The following is a 15,457-nucleotide window of genomic DNA, read 5'->3' as shown; positions in this document are numbered from 1 at the left end:
CTTTCTTTTTTAGTTTCAGTTGTTTGTTTAAATGTGCTTCTTTCTGAGGGTAAGGTAACTTTGTAAAGGCCATAATTTAAGTTCTGTAATTGATTAGGTCTTTGCATATCTGCTAGGGACTTACCAGTTTATACGCTTCGTATACAGCATGTTATTTTTTTCTTGCAGCTTACCCACATTGGGTGGAGAAACTTAATGATACTCAATTAGACAGTGGAGATCAGCTCCGATGGGAATGTAAAGCCACTGGAAAACCAAGGCCCACATATCGTTGGCTGAAAAATGGAATTCCTCTCTGGCCGCAGGTACATTAGATGAGGAGTCACCACTATATTACATGTTTCTCCTTTCATTCAGATAAAGTCAGTTACAGAAGGTACTGAAAAGTACTTCAGAAAAGTACTTCAGAAATGACTGTTTTCTGTGCTAGTTTCTTAAGTGTTGGTATACAGGCAGGTTTTCTGTGCACATCCCTTCTGAACCATCTCAAGTAATGTCAAATCGCATTCATCAGTAATTCACTGTAGTTCAGAGATATATGGGAGATGGAACCTTCTGAGCTGTGTCTGCAACAACATCTGCCATTATACTATAATGTACAATTAAGCAATATCTAATATGCTTAGTTCGTTGGTTTTTTTTTTCTTTTAGATAGTGGTATTACTCTGTTTGTATCTATTTTTTTTTTCTGTATAAGAAGATACTAACAACTCAGAGATGTGCTGTATTTGCTGAATCAGCTTCCTTCATATTTTCCCCAATGTTATGTTACCTTATGTTATTTACCACATTTTGTTTGTACATAATCATACTCTTCAAAACACTAGCAGGCAGATGTAAGAGGTACAATGACTATTATATTTTCATCGCTTTTCAACTCCATTAATTCTCTGCAAGTAACAGAACTCACCATCAAGACCATTAAAATGCTCCATGTAAGAATCCTAGAATGTAAAGTCTTAACTATCTGATACATTTCAGAATTAGATCTAAATAAAATTCTCTTTTCCTTTTAAAAGACCACTTATGGCATGGCCTGCCTTTTATTTCACTTTGCTCTGTTTCTCTCACTGAATCGTCAACACATCAGCCCATATCATGTGGGGTTTTGCCTAGCACCTTTCCATTTTTATAGTCTCAAATTATTTAGAAAGAAAAGTTTTCTAAATTTATTTCATGCATTTTTCCAGATTAAAATAAAGCTGTTCAATTCTGGGATAAAACGTCTCCATTTGTAAATGAATTCACAGAATGGATTTATGAATATAAAAGATATAATGTCTTTCATTTCACTGAATGTCTCTTCTATCTGTGAACATCAACCAATTATGCAAACAATGAGAAAGGAAACATAAACATAGTTTACTTTTGAAGCTGTGAGGCATTGAAAATAAGGTTATATGCCTTTACTTTATCCATTTCTGCCTTTTCAGATGGAGCTATTAGTCCTGAAATTGAAGCAATTTAAATATCTGTACTTTTTGGTTTTCTGATTTTCCAAACCATTAGTTGCATCAGGCTCTGAAATTTCAAATTAAATTTCAGTTTAAACTGGGGGCTTAGAAGAGAGAGAATTTTTTTCACAGTTTCCTCTGCATTCCCAAACACTTTATTCTTTATCAATTTTTAATTAAACCTACAATAACTGTAATAATGAAACCTAGAGATATTTTATAGCTCTTCAAATTATTCATTATACAGGCTCCATGAAGTACACATTTCCATAAACAGCTATGAATACCCCTTCTCTTCCAGCTGTGGTAACTATTTTCTACTACTGGACCTTTCAAATAAGAAATTTGCACTAATGATGAAGGTGATTAGGCCCTTTCACTCTTACTCATGCAAGCAATCTTTGATATCTACTTTTACGAATATAGTACCGTGACTGAAATCAAACATTTGCTAGAGATGTGAAGATCATCAGATATGTTATACCCACAACTTCTTGGGGTATACTTCTTGCCTCATTAAAGTTCCCAAGATGAACTGCTTTTAAAAATCATGTAAAGGTAATAGCAGACAAACAAGCAAATAGACAAGAGCAAGCCTTGGAGATAGTGAACTTGCACTGAGAAATATTTACCTTTAAATATTTTTGGAGCTTTTTTCTGCCCTTCCCCATCTGCTTTATTCTTGTCTTTCCTTATATAACAAGAAAAAAGTAGGCCCAAGGAAATTTGTTGCTCAGTTTTATTTTAGCTTAATAGTGTCTTCTGTCCCCTTGCCTTAAGCTAATAACACAGCAAATTTCCAGTGCCTGTTTGCTTTTATAGAATTTTTTTTCTTTTATTCCATTACAGAGCAGGATTGAGATGGTTAATGGTGTTCTGATGATCCACAGTGTGAATGTCTCAGATGCTGGAATGTATCAGTGCTTAGCAGAAAATAAGTATGGCACCATTTATGCCAGTGCAGAGCTGAAGATTTTAGGTGAGTATTATTGAAAAAGAACAGACTGTTCATTTTTTTCCCTTTGATAATTACATTTGTTCTTGGTCTGTTATGATAAGGAACAGCTTCTGCCAGTCCAAACTTAGCAGAGCAGATAAAAGTAGGTTTCTTTTTATTCTTGTTTTTTATGTGTGAGTGGGTCCTTTGTTGCCAGAGAGAGCACAGGTCCTTCTGTTAACTGAAAACTTTCTTTCATAAATTACTGACTTAGTTACCTTTGGTGACTATTTCTCATATAAGGCTATTTCAGTTCAAATGAATGGAAAAATGTTTTTTACTACCTAAAAAATAAGTGCAGGAGAAGAAACTTAGAGAACATAAATATATTTCAGTCTCTGTTAAAATTAAAGTATTACTTCTACCTGACAAGGTAGAATAACAAGGCCATTATTCAAAGGTAATTAAGCATAATCTTAGTTTTAAAGGTGTATACATTTCCTATGAAGTCACCAGAACTGATTGAATACTGGGAATTACATACTTCAGATAATATCATCCATAGTAAAGCAAATACACTACATAGTGCTACCTGGAAATACAATAAAAATTTCATTATTCAAAAGCTGAAGTGGGGAGTTAATGAAGGAAAACTTGAAGCTTGTCTTTCTAACACTCTAGTTTTCCTTAAAGCAAACTGTGGTAACACACAATGGGACAATAGTGATAAGAGGACTTCCACGGGGTTAAGTGAGACAGACTTTTAAGAGTCTTATGATCTTTATTGGAGTATGGTATAGCTGGAAGACAGGTGTCTATCAAAGTAATTCAATGGCCATATCAGAGACTAGAGGTCTCTGCACTGCTCAAACCTTGCAAATTTCAAAACCTACACCTGGGAACCATTCTTGTAAACTCCCAGTCAAATGAATAATAAAGCTGAAGTTACTGAAATAATATAGTACATTTGACTTCTGTCTAGTACATTTCCACTATTTCCTAGCTGGCTAACATTAGAATTTCACTGATAACTCTTCAAGATATTTCTGTCTAGCCATAAATTAAAACCCACAGTCAGTGGTTGCTCCCTTTCCATCACATTCCTTTGTCATTTTTGATTCAGTCAGCAAAGAAATCCCTGTTGGTTGCAACGTTCTTTTGCTCTGTTTTTTATATCTATTATAAAATAGGTATACCTATTATATCAGGTAGCCATACACTTTCTTTGATGTTCACTAATATCGGAAATGGGCATTATATGTTGCTGGAGTAAAATCAGCCTTTCATTTTGTCATTTGTGAAATTGTACCCCTGTTAAATTTTAATCATAATGTTGCATTAAAAAAGCAGTTGTGTTTAATTTTCTGGATTATTAAAGGGAAAAGAACAGAATAAATTGTCCATATAAATAGCTCTGGTATGAAAATTACCCAAAATAATAGTAGGAAATTTCTACATATTTAAGGCAATGAAGTGTAATATGTTCCTATATGTATGGCTGAGATAGTTGCAGGGGAGGCTTTAGTTTTGCAAAACTAGTTTAAGAAACACACAAACAAATGAGATTACTTGAGAACAACTGTCCTTTCTTGGTGTGAAATTACAGCACTTAGTGTCATTTTGTGATACATTTATTAACTTAGCTGATATATTGTAATCAATGGGATTTCTTGAAAAGTGAAATACTAAGAACAAGACATGGTTAAATATCTTCTATTAAGAAGTTCTCAGTTTTCAATTCCTAGCATTCAGACAAAAAAAAAAAAAAAGGCAATAAAATTTCTCTATCAGTAATACATTTTGTACGAATTAACTCTAGAGAGTGCATTGTGGATAGTTGTGGAATTTAACCTTCTTTTCATTTTGAACTAGTTACTTCTAACAAGTTATCTATGAAATCCAAAATTTTTGGAAAAGGTGTAGCTAAATCAACAACAGTATTTAGTTTCTAAAGCTGTTGGACTTCTCAAGCAATCTTCCTTTTGTACACTGATGTGAAGGACATCTCACTAATTTATAACTGTATTTAATTATAGACCTGCCATCCAGTCTTAGCTGCTGATTTGAAAAATTTTGTAAAATTCCATCTAATCTGCGGTGTAGTAATTTCCAAGCCAAAAATGGAGATTCTATCCCCAAAACAGAATCTATTGTTCTAATCTTCTATTAGAATGTAATGAAACAGGAAGCTGTGATTGTTCTCTGTAGAGTTAATGTACTTCTTTTTAACAGCTTCAGCTCCCACTTTCCCAATAAATCAAATGAGGAAAACAATAATTATTACCAAGGGCCAAGAAGTTGTCATTGAGTGCAAGCCACAAGCCTCTCCAAAGCCAACCATTACTTGGAAGAAAGGAGACAGAGCGTTAAGGGAGAGTAAGAGGTCAGAAGCCTGTTCGGTAAACTAAATACTGTGTTTGCATATTTGATTCTGTGATGTGATATGATATGAAAATACAGCAAGTGACAAGAACATGCATATGTTAACATGGGTATGGCATAATTATTGTCAAGCTCATTTGTCTGACAGTAGTGACTTTATTGTTTTGACAATATTGAAATGAAAAATCTTAAAATTGTTCAGAGATGCACACAGATGAAAAGCAGTTATTATTTGGGGTTTTTTCTCTATTTTCTGTTACTCATTTCAAAAAATGCTTCAGTTACACTGTAGAGACACTACAAATTTAGTATTTGAGGGTATTAAAAGCATAGAGGTTGAAGCAGTCAGGACCACATAAAATATCAAATGTGCCTATTCATTTGAAATAGTTTTAATAAGGCAGATTTGCAGCTTGATCACAATGGAAGTCTGCCTAAGAATAGCTTTAAAATGATTCAGAGAAGAAAAATATGATTCCGTTATAGGATTTAATTATACAAGTAATTTCTGTACTCAGCAGCACATCTGTTTTAACAGAATAAGTTTGATTAAATAAGTTCCGTCCAGCTCTGTATGTTAAACATAGTTTAAGTACTGCAGGTTAAATGCCAGCTGTAATTGCACTTTACAAGATTGCGTGTCTCTACACTAGAATAGTTTTGCCACCCTGCACATGGTCTTTAAGTACACAGAGCAATCTTATCTTCTTTCCAGTAATGTATGTGAATGAACCACTTAAACTGACTTGTATGCCATTAGTCAAAAAGATAAAAGCAAGGCCTTTTTGTTCATTTGTGCAATACTGATGAAAGCAGTAGAGTGCATCTGTCCTCGTTAGCTGCAAAAGCCATTTCATTCAGGTGAGTTTTATCTTCATCTGATGCCATTTGTTTTGTTCTGAGAAGGAAAAAAGGGTACATTTTCATGCCGTATTGGCTCTTTAGGCAGGGGCAGAGCAAAACAGCATTGTATACAACATTTTACTAACAGGTATGAGTTGTATTGTCACATTGACAAGATATGACAGAAGGATATTACAAAGAAGCTGATAATATCAAATATTCTGAGACTGATGCCTCTATGCTGTAGCTACACAGTTAACTGTTTTCACTACATGACCTTTTCCCCTCATGTCCACAAAACTCACTATGGTTTCTCTGATCACCACATGTAAATCACATTTTAATCCAAGACCAGTTAAGCATTTTGGTAATTACTTGATGTCTGTCCAAACATAGCCTAACTCTGAAGTTAAAATCTCATAAAAATAAGTTCTGGAGGTACATTTTTGGTATTTGCAGCTTTTGATACTTGCTTATTTTGACAGAGGCTGGAACGGCAAATGATGAAACACAGAAGATAAAAAGCTGGTTGAAAGCTATTTCAAAGCTTTGAAAGACTTCGGTTGTGTTCAACTTAATTTTTAGTCAGCTGTTCAGGGAGTATCTTGTGTCATTCAGAGCAGTTCCCTTGCATCTACTGTTTATTGAGGGGTGAGGGGAATATCAGTTTCAAGGGAACTCAGTTCTGCCTCTACATACAGTATGGTTTAAACACCAATAATAAAGTCTGTTTGAAGAGGAGACGAGAAAGCTTATCGTGATTTGGGGAAAAGAAGTGTAAATCAATGGAGGTAGTATCTGTGTTTCCATGTTTTGGGCACTCTGAGAGGGAACCATTGGAAGGGAACTGTGTAAAACATTTTTAAAAAAGGAATAATCTGATATGATGAGCACATCTATATACTTTAAAACTGGGCTTTCTTCATAGACTGCTGATAAAAATGCCAGCAAAAAACAGTTAGGAACTGTCATGTAATGAGTTTGCATAGAGTGTTAAACCATCAAATATTTTATTTTAAAAAGCATTCTGATTAAATAATAAGGAAGGGCAAGGAGAGAACAGCAGGATATATTTTTTCTTTTCTACCACAGCTTATTCCTCTTCTAGACTGCTTGTACCAAATGCATGCTGTGGTTTACTTTTGCCAAGTCTGACAGCCCAGAAAAAGGATTCACTCCTTTTATGCATATCTGTTAGAAAAGTCTCAATACAAAAGAGACCTTCTTCTCCATGGAGAAGAAGAAATTCCACTTGACTAATGGGTCTGCTATCATCTATTCCACCTCTTCCAAGTTGTGTTGCCTCCTTAAGTGTTCCTCCATACAACCAAAAGCTGGTTGACAGAACTACTTGAAGTGACATTTGTTTGTAACTGAGCAGAAGGCTGAGTTTGTTCCTGTGGGACTCATGGCGGGGTACAGTTCTCACTGCAGTCAGACCTTGACTCCAGCTCCTGGAATTTAACGCAGTCTGAAAGCCTCAAATGTTTTAGATTCATTCAAAAGACTAAAGCCACTTGCTTGGCAGCATAGCTATGGAAAGGGTCTTCATGAGCTCCATCTCTTGGTCTGTTTTTATCCTTGAACAGATTATCCAATTCAAGGTCTTCATACTCACGGTCTACCTATCCTAGGGTTGCTCTGGTGAGCAATCATTATTCTGAGCAATCAGATCATTTGATTCCACTTGGAAAGCATCTGTATATTATAACAGTTCTTTTGAACTGGGTTCTGAATGAGTGGCAAGTCTATAAGATAGTGTAAAAAAAGTAGGTTATTCACAACTACCTGCTGACAAAAAGTATCATTCTGAGGGTTACACTCTGATAAATGTTTTAAATTTGATTAAATTATTCCTACAGAAACATACTTATTCAATAAAGATTCCAAAGTATTCACAATTCATTCTATTAACCAGGTGTAAAGATCAAGACCTGCTGCAAAAGCTGCATTTTAATGAAATAAAATATGTGGTATTGGAGGTCTACTATGCGGAAGATTAAAACTTCCAAAAAAAAAAGACATAGGCTGTGAAGCTTACTGATACAGGACATTTAATGATCACTATCAGCATTTGAAAGGAACTACATGTAAAATTCAAAACTCTTTCATATATCATAATCTCAGTGAGTTGTTAATACATTCAAAAAACATAATTTCATCAGCATTTTCACCTAAAAGTTAAGAGGAGGGAAAAAAAAGCTATTGTTATACTTTTATTTTGTAATTAGAACACACATGAGCACAACAGCAATGGGAGTTGTGTAGGTAGAGGAACACATTTAAGCTGCATATCTCATTAGTCATCTCACAATAATTAAAATTGTTGACTGTCTTTACTAACCACTTGCCTCTGGACTGTATTGTCTCATAGGCTGATAGACGACTGTGTGTCAGTTATGGCAGCCTGTGATAGTGTGTACTCTGGTTATTGATTTGAACATTGAGATTTTAGTCCATAAGAATTTTGTAAAGAACTTTTGAATCTTTTAGTTCATAAGCAGTTTCAGTTTTATAGAAAAGTGGATTCTATTGGGAATCAAGTCTTAAAAAAATAAGTTTAAGCTTTGATTTGTAATAAAATCTTTAGTTGGAACATGGATTTAGGGGCCCTTGGACAAGAGTATGGTGATCAACAAACATTTTTGTGAAGTTTCTTAAATATTCCAGTCAAATACTTCCTAATCTGTAATCAAACCCTCATTTACTATTTCAGCATCAACTTCTAAACAAGACCCAGACCTAGACTATTCAGATCAGAAAGCCAGTCACAAGCCTGTTTCTAATTAAACATTTTTTAAACTTATGTGTGAAGTTAAAAGAAGGCAACAAAAGTGATACTTAATAACATTATTTTATGTAGACAGTAAACTTTATAATACACAGTAGAATAGACTGGAATCTGCTGTCAGTTACATCAATATAAATCATGAGTAATGCTAATAGAGTCAATGATTAAATTCTGGACAAAATTTTTTTATAAATTCATTCAGTTCCTGTGTTCAGGCTTCTGTAAATTGAAGGTATTTTCTAATGATTTACTACTGCACAAATTTTTGTGAACCATTACTCCATGAGCTGTAATCTCTGTTTCACCCCTTTCTTAAAGTCACCTACCTTTCTTGTCTAGATTGCTCTGTAGTAATGACTACAGTTGATGTTTAAACAGATATGCTTGAGGAGTCATAGGTATTAAAAAGCATTATAAGTCTTTGTTCATCTGTTTTTGTTCCTTCTCCTACATCTAAAATATTCTTCTCATTAAACTTCTATTGAATTTTCACTCTAGCTCATTATTTCCATTACATATCCATTAATTATAGTTAAAATAAAATCATTCAAAAGCACCCTAACAGCTCAGAATTCTATTCAGTCCCTATTTTTTCTTCTCCATTCAGACCACCAAGAAATAAGAAAAATAGCACAATATAACCAACAAATGGGTAACTGAGGAAGCAGGATTTTTATAGTGCCAATTCTGTGCTGCTTTATTTTGCTTTTGTTCCTTTTCCTTTTGAAGCTTCGCAAATAATAATGCTTATTTTATCAATATTTCTTGTATATCTCAATTTGTATGCAGAATAATATTTAATCTAAAAAAAAAATCTAAATACAGTAATGTCTAAACATATATGTATGCATTAGTAGTATAGTTCTACATTTATTGACTGCTCCCTTTCCATATGGCACAGTCAAAGCTTTCTCCTTCACATGACAGAACGAGCTTTGCAGAAAAACATTGTCTCTGAAGTTCAGACTCACAAGAAGTCACCACGAGCAGAACAACAGTGCCAGTCTCTCTGCGGTCATTGTATAATGGCTCATATTCATTCACCTAGGTCCAAGGTTAACTTTGCCTGAGGACCTAAATATATTAAGCATTTCTGTGAGGAAAATAAATAGTAACATTACTCCACCTGCCACTTCAGTTCAGCTATTTTTCCTATGAAGCAATTAGTTCCCTGCATTCCACTTCTTCTTGAAGGAGTTCTGGAGATAAGGTGAAGAAAACTTTTGGCAAGTTAAGCAGTAGAGGGAATTTTAGATTGTTTTAATGCAATAGCCTGGCCTGGGTTTGGCCAGGACACAAACTTCAACATCCCTATTCTTGCAGTAGACATCATGGTGGGTTTTTTATTGATTGCAAGTGGGTAAAAACTTTTTATTCCTTTTTCTCTGAATGATCTCAAGAAGACACAGAACAGCTGAGAGTGGCAGGGACCTCTGAATATCACCTCATTCAACCTCCCTGATCAGAGCAGGGTCGGCTAGAACAGTTTGCTCAAGGTCATGTCCAGTCAGGTTTTGAGTATCTCCAAGGACGGAGACACCGCAGCCTATCTGGGAAACTTGTTCCTATTCCGGTTAACCACCCCTACAGTAAAGAAATACAAATACTCTTATGTTTAAATGGAATTGATGTATAAATGGAATTGCCTGTATCTCAGTTTGTGCCCATTGCCTCTTGTCCTGTCATTGGGCACCACTGAGAGGAGTCTGGCTCTGTCTGCTTACTCCTTCCCATCAGTGAGCATATCAGTTGATCAGTGTGTCGATCAGCTGGGAGGCTCTGATCTATAATAATTATGGCCATATAATCAGTTAATATCAACAATTCTTCCATGACACATGAAAATCTTCATTCAGAGCTGCCCCAAACCTGCTTGGCCACCAAAATTCATAAAATGAAGATGTCACTCACTCATACAAAACCTGCCCACTGTGTATTACCATGTAGCAAAATTACTATCTGCTTGACATGTCCTTCATTTACTGTGTGCCTCATCTGACATCACTGGGACTCATTTGCAGCCATAGAGAAGCCTGTCATTGAACAACAAAGTACTGGATATTAATAGTAAGTGCTCTGACAGTCAGTCTTTAAATATCATACATAAAATTAGTGGATACTGAAAATAGAGAGACATGAATATTTGTGAAGCTATCATGCATTAAAAACATGGATAAATATTAATGAGGAAATTCTGTCTTTATAGTCATGTGGATATAAAATTTCAAGCCACACATTGACCTATGAAGAACAGGAAAACACTAAACAGTACCCATTAAGTGAGAATCATCAGCTATAGGTAGTAAATGAAAAATAAATCCACTGAAGGAGACAAAGCATTCAAGCTGTGTGTAACATAGTACACGAAGGAGTGAACTGAGGCTGCTGAAATTTTGCCTTTACCTAAGTTTGTATAATCTTGTGTTCTTTCAGTTACGTTTCTCTAACATTCAGCAGCTCTGAAAGAAGTCAGAGAAAAGAAAGAGAAGAAAGACATCTCGCATGAGGACCTTAAATTCCAAATACTAATATAGGATTTCCACGGTGTTGCTAGACAGACACAGGGAAGCCTGAGACTATTGCCTTGTACCTACCTTCAGGTTAATACCAAAATCTTTGAACTACAGAAGTAGTTGTCCTGTATGCCTAGGTATTTCATCTGTCACACTTTGCTATGCAATTAGTGGAAGCACACAGAGTACTTAAATCTAAAGATATCATCTTTCAAAAACCTAGAAATGGACATGTTTTTATATTCTTCTGGTCTCCCAGACTCCTTCATTTTCAGTTTTGACAAGTTCCTATTACAGTTTTACTCTTCATTCTACTATATTTAAAGACCTGACAGTGTTTCCATTATAAAGTCCTATTTTAATGGCTTTATAGCTCACATGTTATGAAAAAAAAAAAAAAAAATCAAAGGAGGAAATAAAAAGAAGTGTGTTTCAGAGCAGAAACAAGAAAAAATGTATTTGATTTTGCAGGTGAAATTTGTATTTTATAGTGCTTTGGTTAGAACATGTTGTGTTATGTTTTTAAATATATTTGCATGTAGCAGAGGTATATATTATATGCTTTCTTCATAATCATGGTGGTAGCTTTCCAAAACAATTTCAGTTCCATCTAACTGTGGCATATAATGTTTGTTTATACTGAAAACTGTGCACTGTGAATGCAAAAGAAAGTATATATGTAAAATGGATGGAAAAATACTCTGAACTGTAATTTTCAGTTTTTCTATTAGTCCCCAAGTTGCACCAGGCTCAACTTGTATCTGGCACAAGCTTTTCTGCACCTGTGTGATCAGACACATAGACAGCACAGTAGCTCAGTCTACTGCCCTTCCACTTTTTGGTGAAAATACCACTTTTTTTTTTTCCTGGTGATAAAGAAAGATCTTCAGAATTAATCCAACTATAGCAGCATTGAACAGCATATTAAGCAGTTTGAAGATTTTACTTAGTGTCCCCAGATAAATATCCAAGGAAAATGGCCACACTTGAGTTTCAATTACATTAACAAATAGCGTTTCCCACAGGCTACCAAAAGAATTCTTTGGTTATATTCAAGGAAATTGTTATCTAGAAGATCCTAAATGACTTCTCTGAACTGAAACATCCCAGTCTTTCTTCCCAGGAATGGTATTCAGGACAATACTTTCTATTATTTCTCCTTAATAGAGTACTTCATGTACTGCTATACAGCTGTTTAGGCACTCACTGACTCTTTTTAGGGAAATAACCCTTGATTTATGTTTAGATAACAGTGCATTGAAATATACATTATTTTAGAAAAACATTCTTTTCTTCACTTGTTGGGTTGATGTTTGAAGAAATGTTGTTCCATCATATCTTACCATTTTTCAATTCAAATAGGATCTAATTGTGTAAAAACAGATATGCAGTTCCCTACAATAACACCCCTGGTCTCTAGCTGCTTTGTCAGCAGAGTGCAAGTCTCACATAATTACTCCGTAGTACCCATCAAGCACACGTGGATGTTTTGGACCTCTTCAGGCACCTACTGACTAGACACTAATACTTAGGAAGCTGAGTCTTAGCCTGTATGACCTTACTTTCTGGTATTTCCATGTAATTGCATTTCTTGATTTTTTTCTCAGTTACTGAACTTTAAGTATCCCAGATAGATAGATAGTTAGATAGATAGATAGATAGATAGATATCCCATAGCCCTACTGAAAAGACAAAGCTAAAGAGGTCCACACTTTTAAGTTGCTAACAACCACAAAATATTTGATCTGCTGTGTATGGCTTGAATATCTGCTCACACAACTCAACTAATTATCAGTTGAGCAAACTTCATGAATTCTAACTGTGATTCATTTCTCTGCTGTTGTTATAAATGGCTGCCTGTTTGTGCACCACACAGGCAGAATATGACAAGTCATCAGTCACCTAAAGGGTTTTCTTTGCTTAAGGCTCTTCAGACTATGACTTTCAGCATAATTTGCCCTTAACAGGAACTTCATCTAAAATTCTTGGGAATTTAAACACTTAACTTAGTGCCACCAGCTGATCCCCAGATTCCCAAGTGGCACTTTAATGATCAAAAAACAGTGAAGAGAAAAAATGCTGAGGACATTAAGAAAGAGAAACTTCATGACAGAAACTCTTATCTTCCTGAGAGAGTTCCACAAGTCACTTCTTTTCAATTTTTGCATAAATCATGGTCTAATTTAGCTGTGGCAGGTTCATAATGGGAATTAGAGATCTGGTTATAAAGTAGGAAAGGGAAACAATGATAACCTTGACTAAATAGTGAAAACAAATGGCAAGACCATCCCTTCACAAAAAAGGATCTTTGTTCAAAAGCAGCACTGTTTTACTAATTGATCGTATTACACAACAAGAGTTTTGACGACACAATGATTTTGTTTATGCTCCTAAACAACTCTTACTCTTTACTCATGTTCTCTTAGAAAGAACATGATTAAAGGAGCAGTCCAGTATCCGTCATGCCTGAAATGTTTCCTTCTTTGTGGACCTTAGGCAAGAGATTTGCTTTTCTGTACCTATGGGTGCAGTCAGGTCTGGTTTCAGTGACAAAGTTAGATTGCTGAAATTTCCTTCCTCGTCTCAGGCCTTTCGCTTTACAATGAAAAGATTTAGGAGTCTGATTCAGGTGAAAAATAGCCCCTTTATTTCACCTGGGCTATTTTTTTGCTAGAACATTTCCCTTGTCAGCTGGTCACACAGATGCAGATATGCATGTGCCAGAGCAGCCCAGGAAGGATTGGAGTGACTGGCCATGGACCAAGACATCTGCTCACAGAAGAGGAGTGTCCAGGACAGCACACAGAGCAAGTCTCATATTTTCATGCCTATATGTGCTGTACACCAGTTAGGGCAGATGATTTACCTCCACAAGTAAATTAAAAGCTGATTGTAATGTTACCTGGGATTGCACTGGGATGCAATCAGCTATGCTGTTAAGCAGTTAGTCCCTGGATGGATTTTAGCCGGCATCAAGTAGCTGTCCCCAAGTAGTCCTTGGACATCTTAGGAGTTTGTGCATGCCAAAAGCCTTTCCTGCTAGGCTGTCCATGTACTGCCATCATGTTTTAAAGGCTAACAGCATTTAATAGGATGGAAACAGTTCTGTGATAGCTGCCTTCGATATAGGAAAGGAGTATGCCTATTTATTTCGCTGATAGAGAAATAATCACTGTTGAAGTTGTGCAACACATGACAGTCTTACCTCAGTCAGAATCTCTGGGCGTTATCACTGAATTAATCACACTGAAATAGTGACAAGATAAATAATAATTACTGTCATTCAGTGACATGTTATCATATAGCAATAAAACGTTCAGTCTGTAGGTACCAAATCTATTTCTAAATTAGGAAGAAACAGAATATTAACGAAGAAATTCTGAAGGTATTGTGGGAAATTTTTGAAAGGAACTCGGATTGTTTGGATTGAGAAATCTTGTCAGACTTCAAAATACGAGCATATACTTTGAGTGTATCTTTTAATTTATAGCCTGTAAAGGGGCTATACATAAACTACATTTTGAGTGATGCTCAGTATTTTGTTAGATCTGCTAGTCAGCATCCATGATCCGTGTGCAGACTACAAAGATCTTCTATACATGGGCTGCTGAAATTCATTTTGCACTAGAAAGCCACCTTCCCAGGGAATATTCTTCCTTATCTGTCATAAATCTAAATTACTTAGGGTGGCTTTTCAACAGAATATCACCTATTGCATCAAGATTTAGTGATCTTTGTAGCTATATTATGAAATTTATTAATAAATTTCAAAATTTAAAGGGAATTTGTGATGCATTTGGCATCTTCTTTCACATTATATTCTGACATTCTCCATTCTGTCAGTCTTGAAAATCCATGGGCTGTCAGTATTTATATGCTAATTGCTCCCAGAGAAGAATAAGTCTATGCATATTTTAAAAAAAGTTAGATATGCTTTGCAGAAAATTAAATTGTATACAAAAACTTAAACAAGTGATTTGATATCTAGGAAAAAAGTATGGTGGAAACTAGCAGTCTAATGGGATTAGTAACAAAAAAAGAATGACTTTAGGCTAGAAAACAACAAGCTACAATTAATCCACCTAGTAATGATAAAAAAATAACAACTCAAGATCAATGATTTTCAGGCCTCTGTCTAACTCTATGAACAGATTTCAATACATAAATGACCATAAACTTACTATCCAATCAGCAGTCTCAATGATGTATTTCTAAGCAATATATGGCAATGAAACTACATCTTATCCAGCAAAAAAAGACACTTTGGGTCAGGACAAGGGGTATCTGTCATGTTTGCACTTTTGTATATTTTCAAGTACTGTAGAACATCAGTCTTTGCGGTTGTCAAGGTTCAGATTTGCTTCACTGTGAAAAAAATAGACATCATACCTCCTCATGAAAATTTTATACCAATTTATCTATAAGGAAAGCCAAGGTATTCATTTACTTAAGTAGTATGGCAATTAGTATCACAAATCAGTATCATGCTATTACTGATTACGAGTTACATTCCTTGTCTTTAACACTGTCAATCTCA

The 15,457-nt window shown here is 35.2% G+C and overlaps 1 protein-coding gene across 2 annotated transcripts in view; it reads left to right on the top strand.

Annotated features, from left to right (window-relative positions):
* CNTN5 (contactin 5) overlaps positions 1 to 15,457 on the top strand; it is a 370,989-nt gene that overhangs the window by 236,190 nt on the left and 119,342 nt on the right. For both annotated transcript variants that reach the window (XM_075050052.1, XM_075050053.1), the window contains 3 exons: positions 169 to 305; positions 2,304 to 2,433; positions 4,624 to 4,774. In XM_075050052.1, the coding sequence (XP_074906153.1) occupies positions 169 to 305; positions 2,304 to 2,433; positions 4,624 to 4,774 (418 nt within the window). The remainder of the gene's footprint in view (positions 1 to 168; positions 306 to 2,303; positions 2,434 to 4,623; positions 4,775 to 15,457) is intronic.

The sequence above is a fragment of the Buteo buteo genome, chromosome 18 (assembly GCF_964188355.1).
Source record: "Buteo buteo chromosome 18, bButBut1.hap1.1, whole genome shotgun sequence".
NCBI classification, from domain to species: Eukaryota; Metazoa; Chordata; class Aves; order Accipitriformes; family Accipitridae; genus Buteo; species Buteo buteo.
Note: the sequence above shows the minus strand (reverse complement) of the source record. Positions and strands in the feature narration are given on the sequence as shown.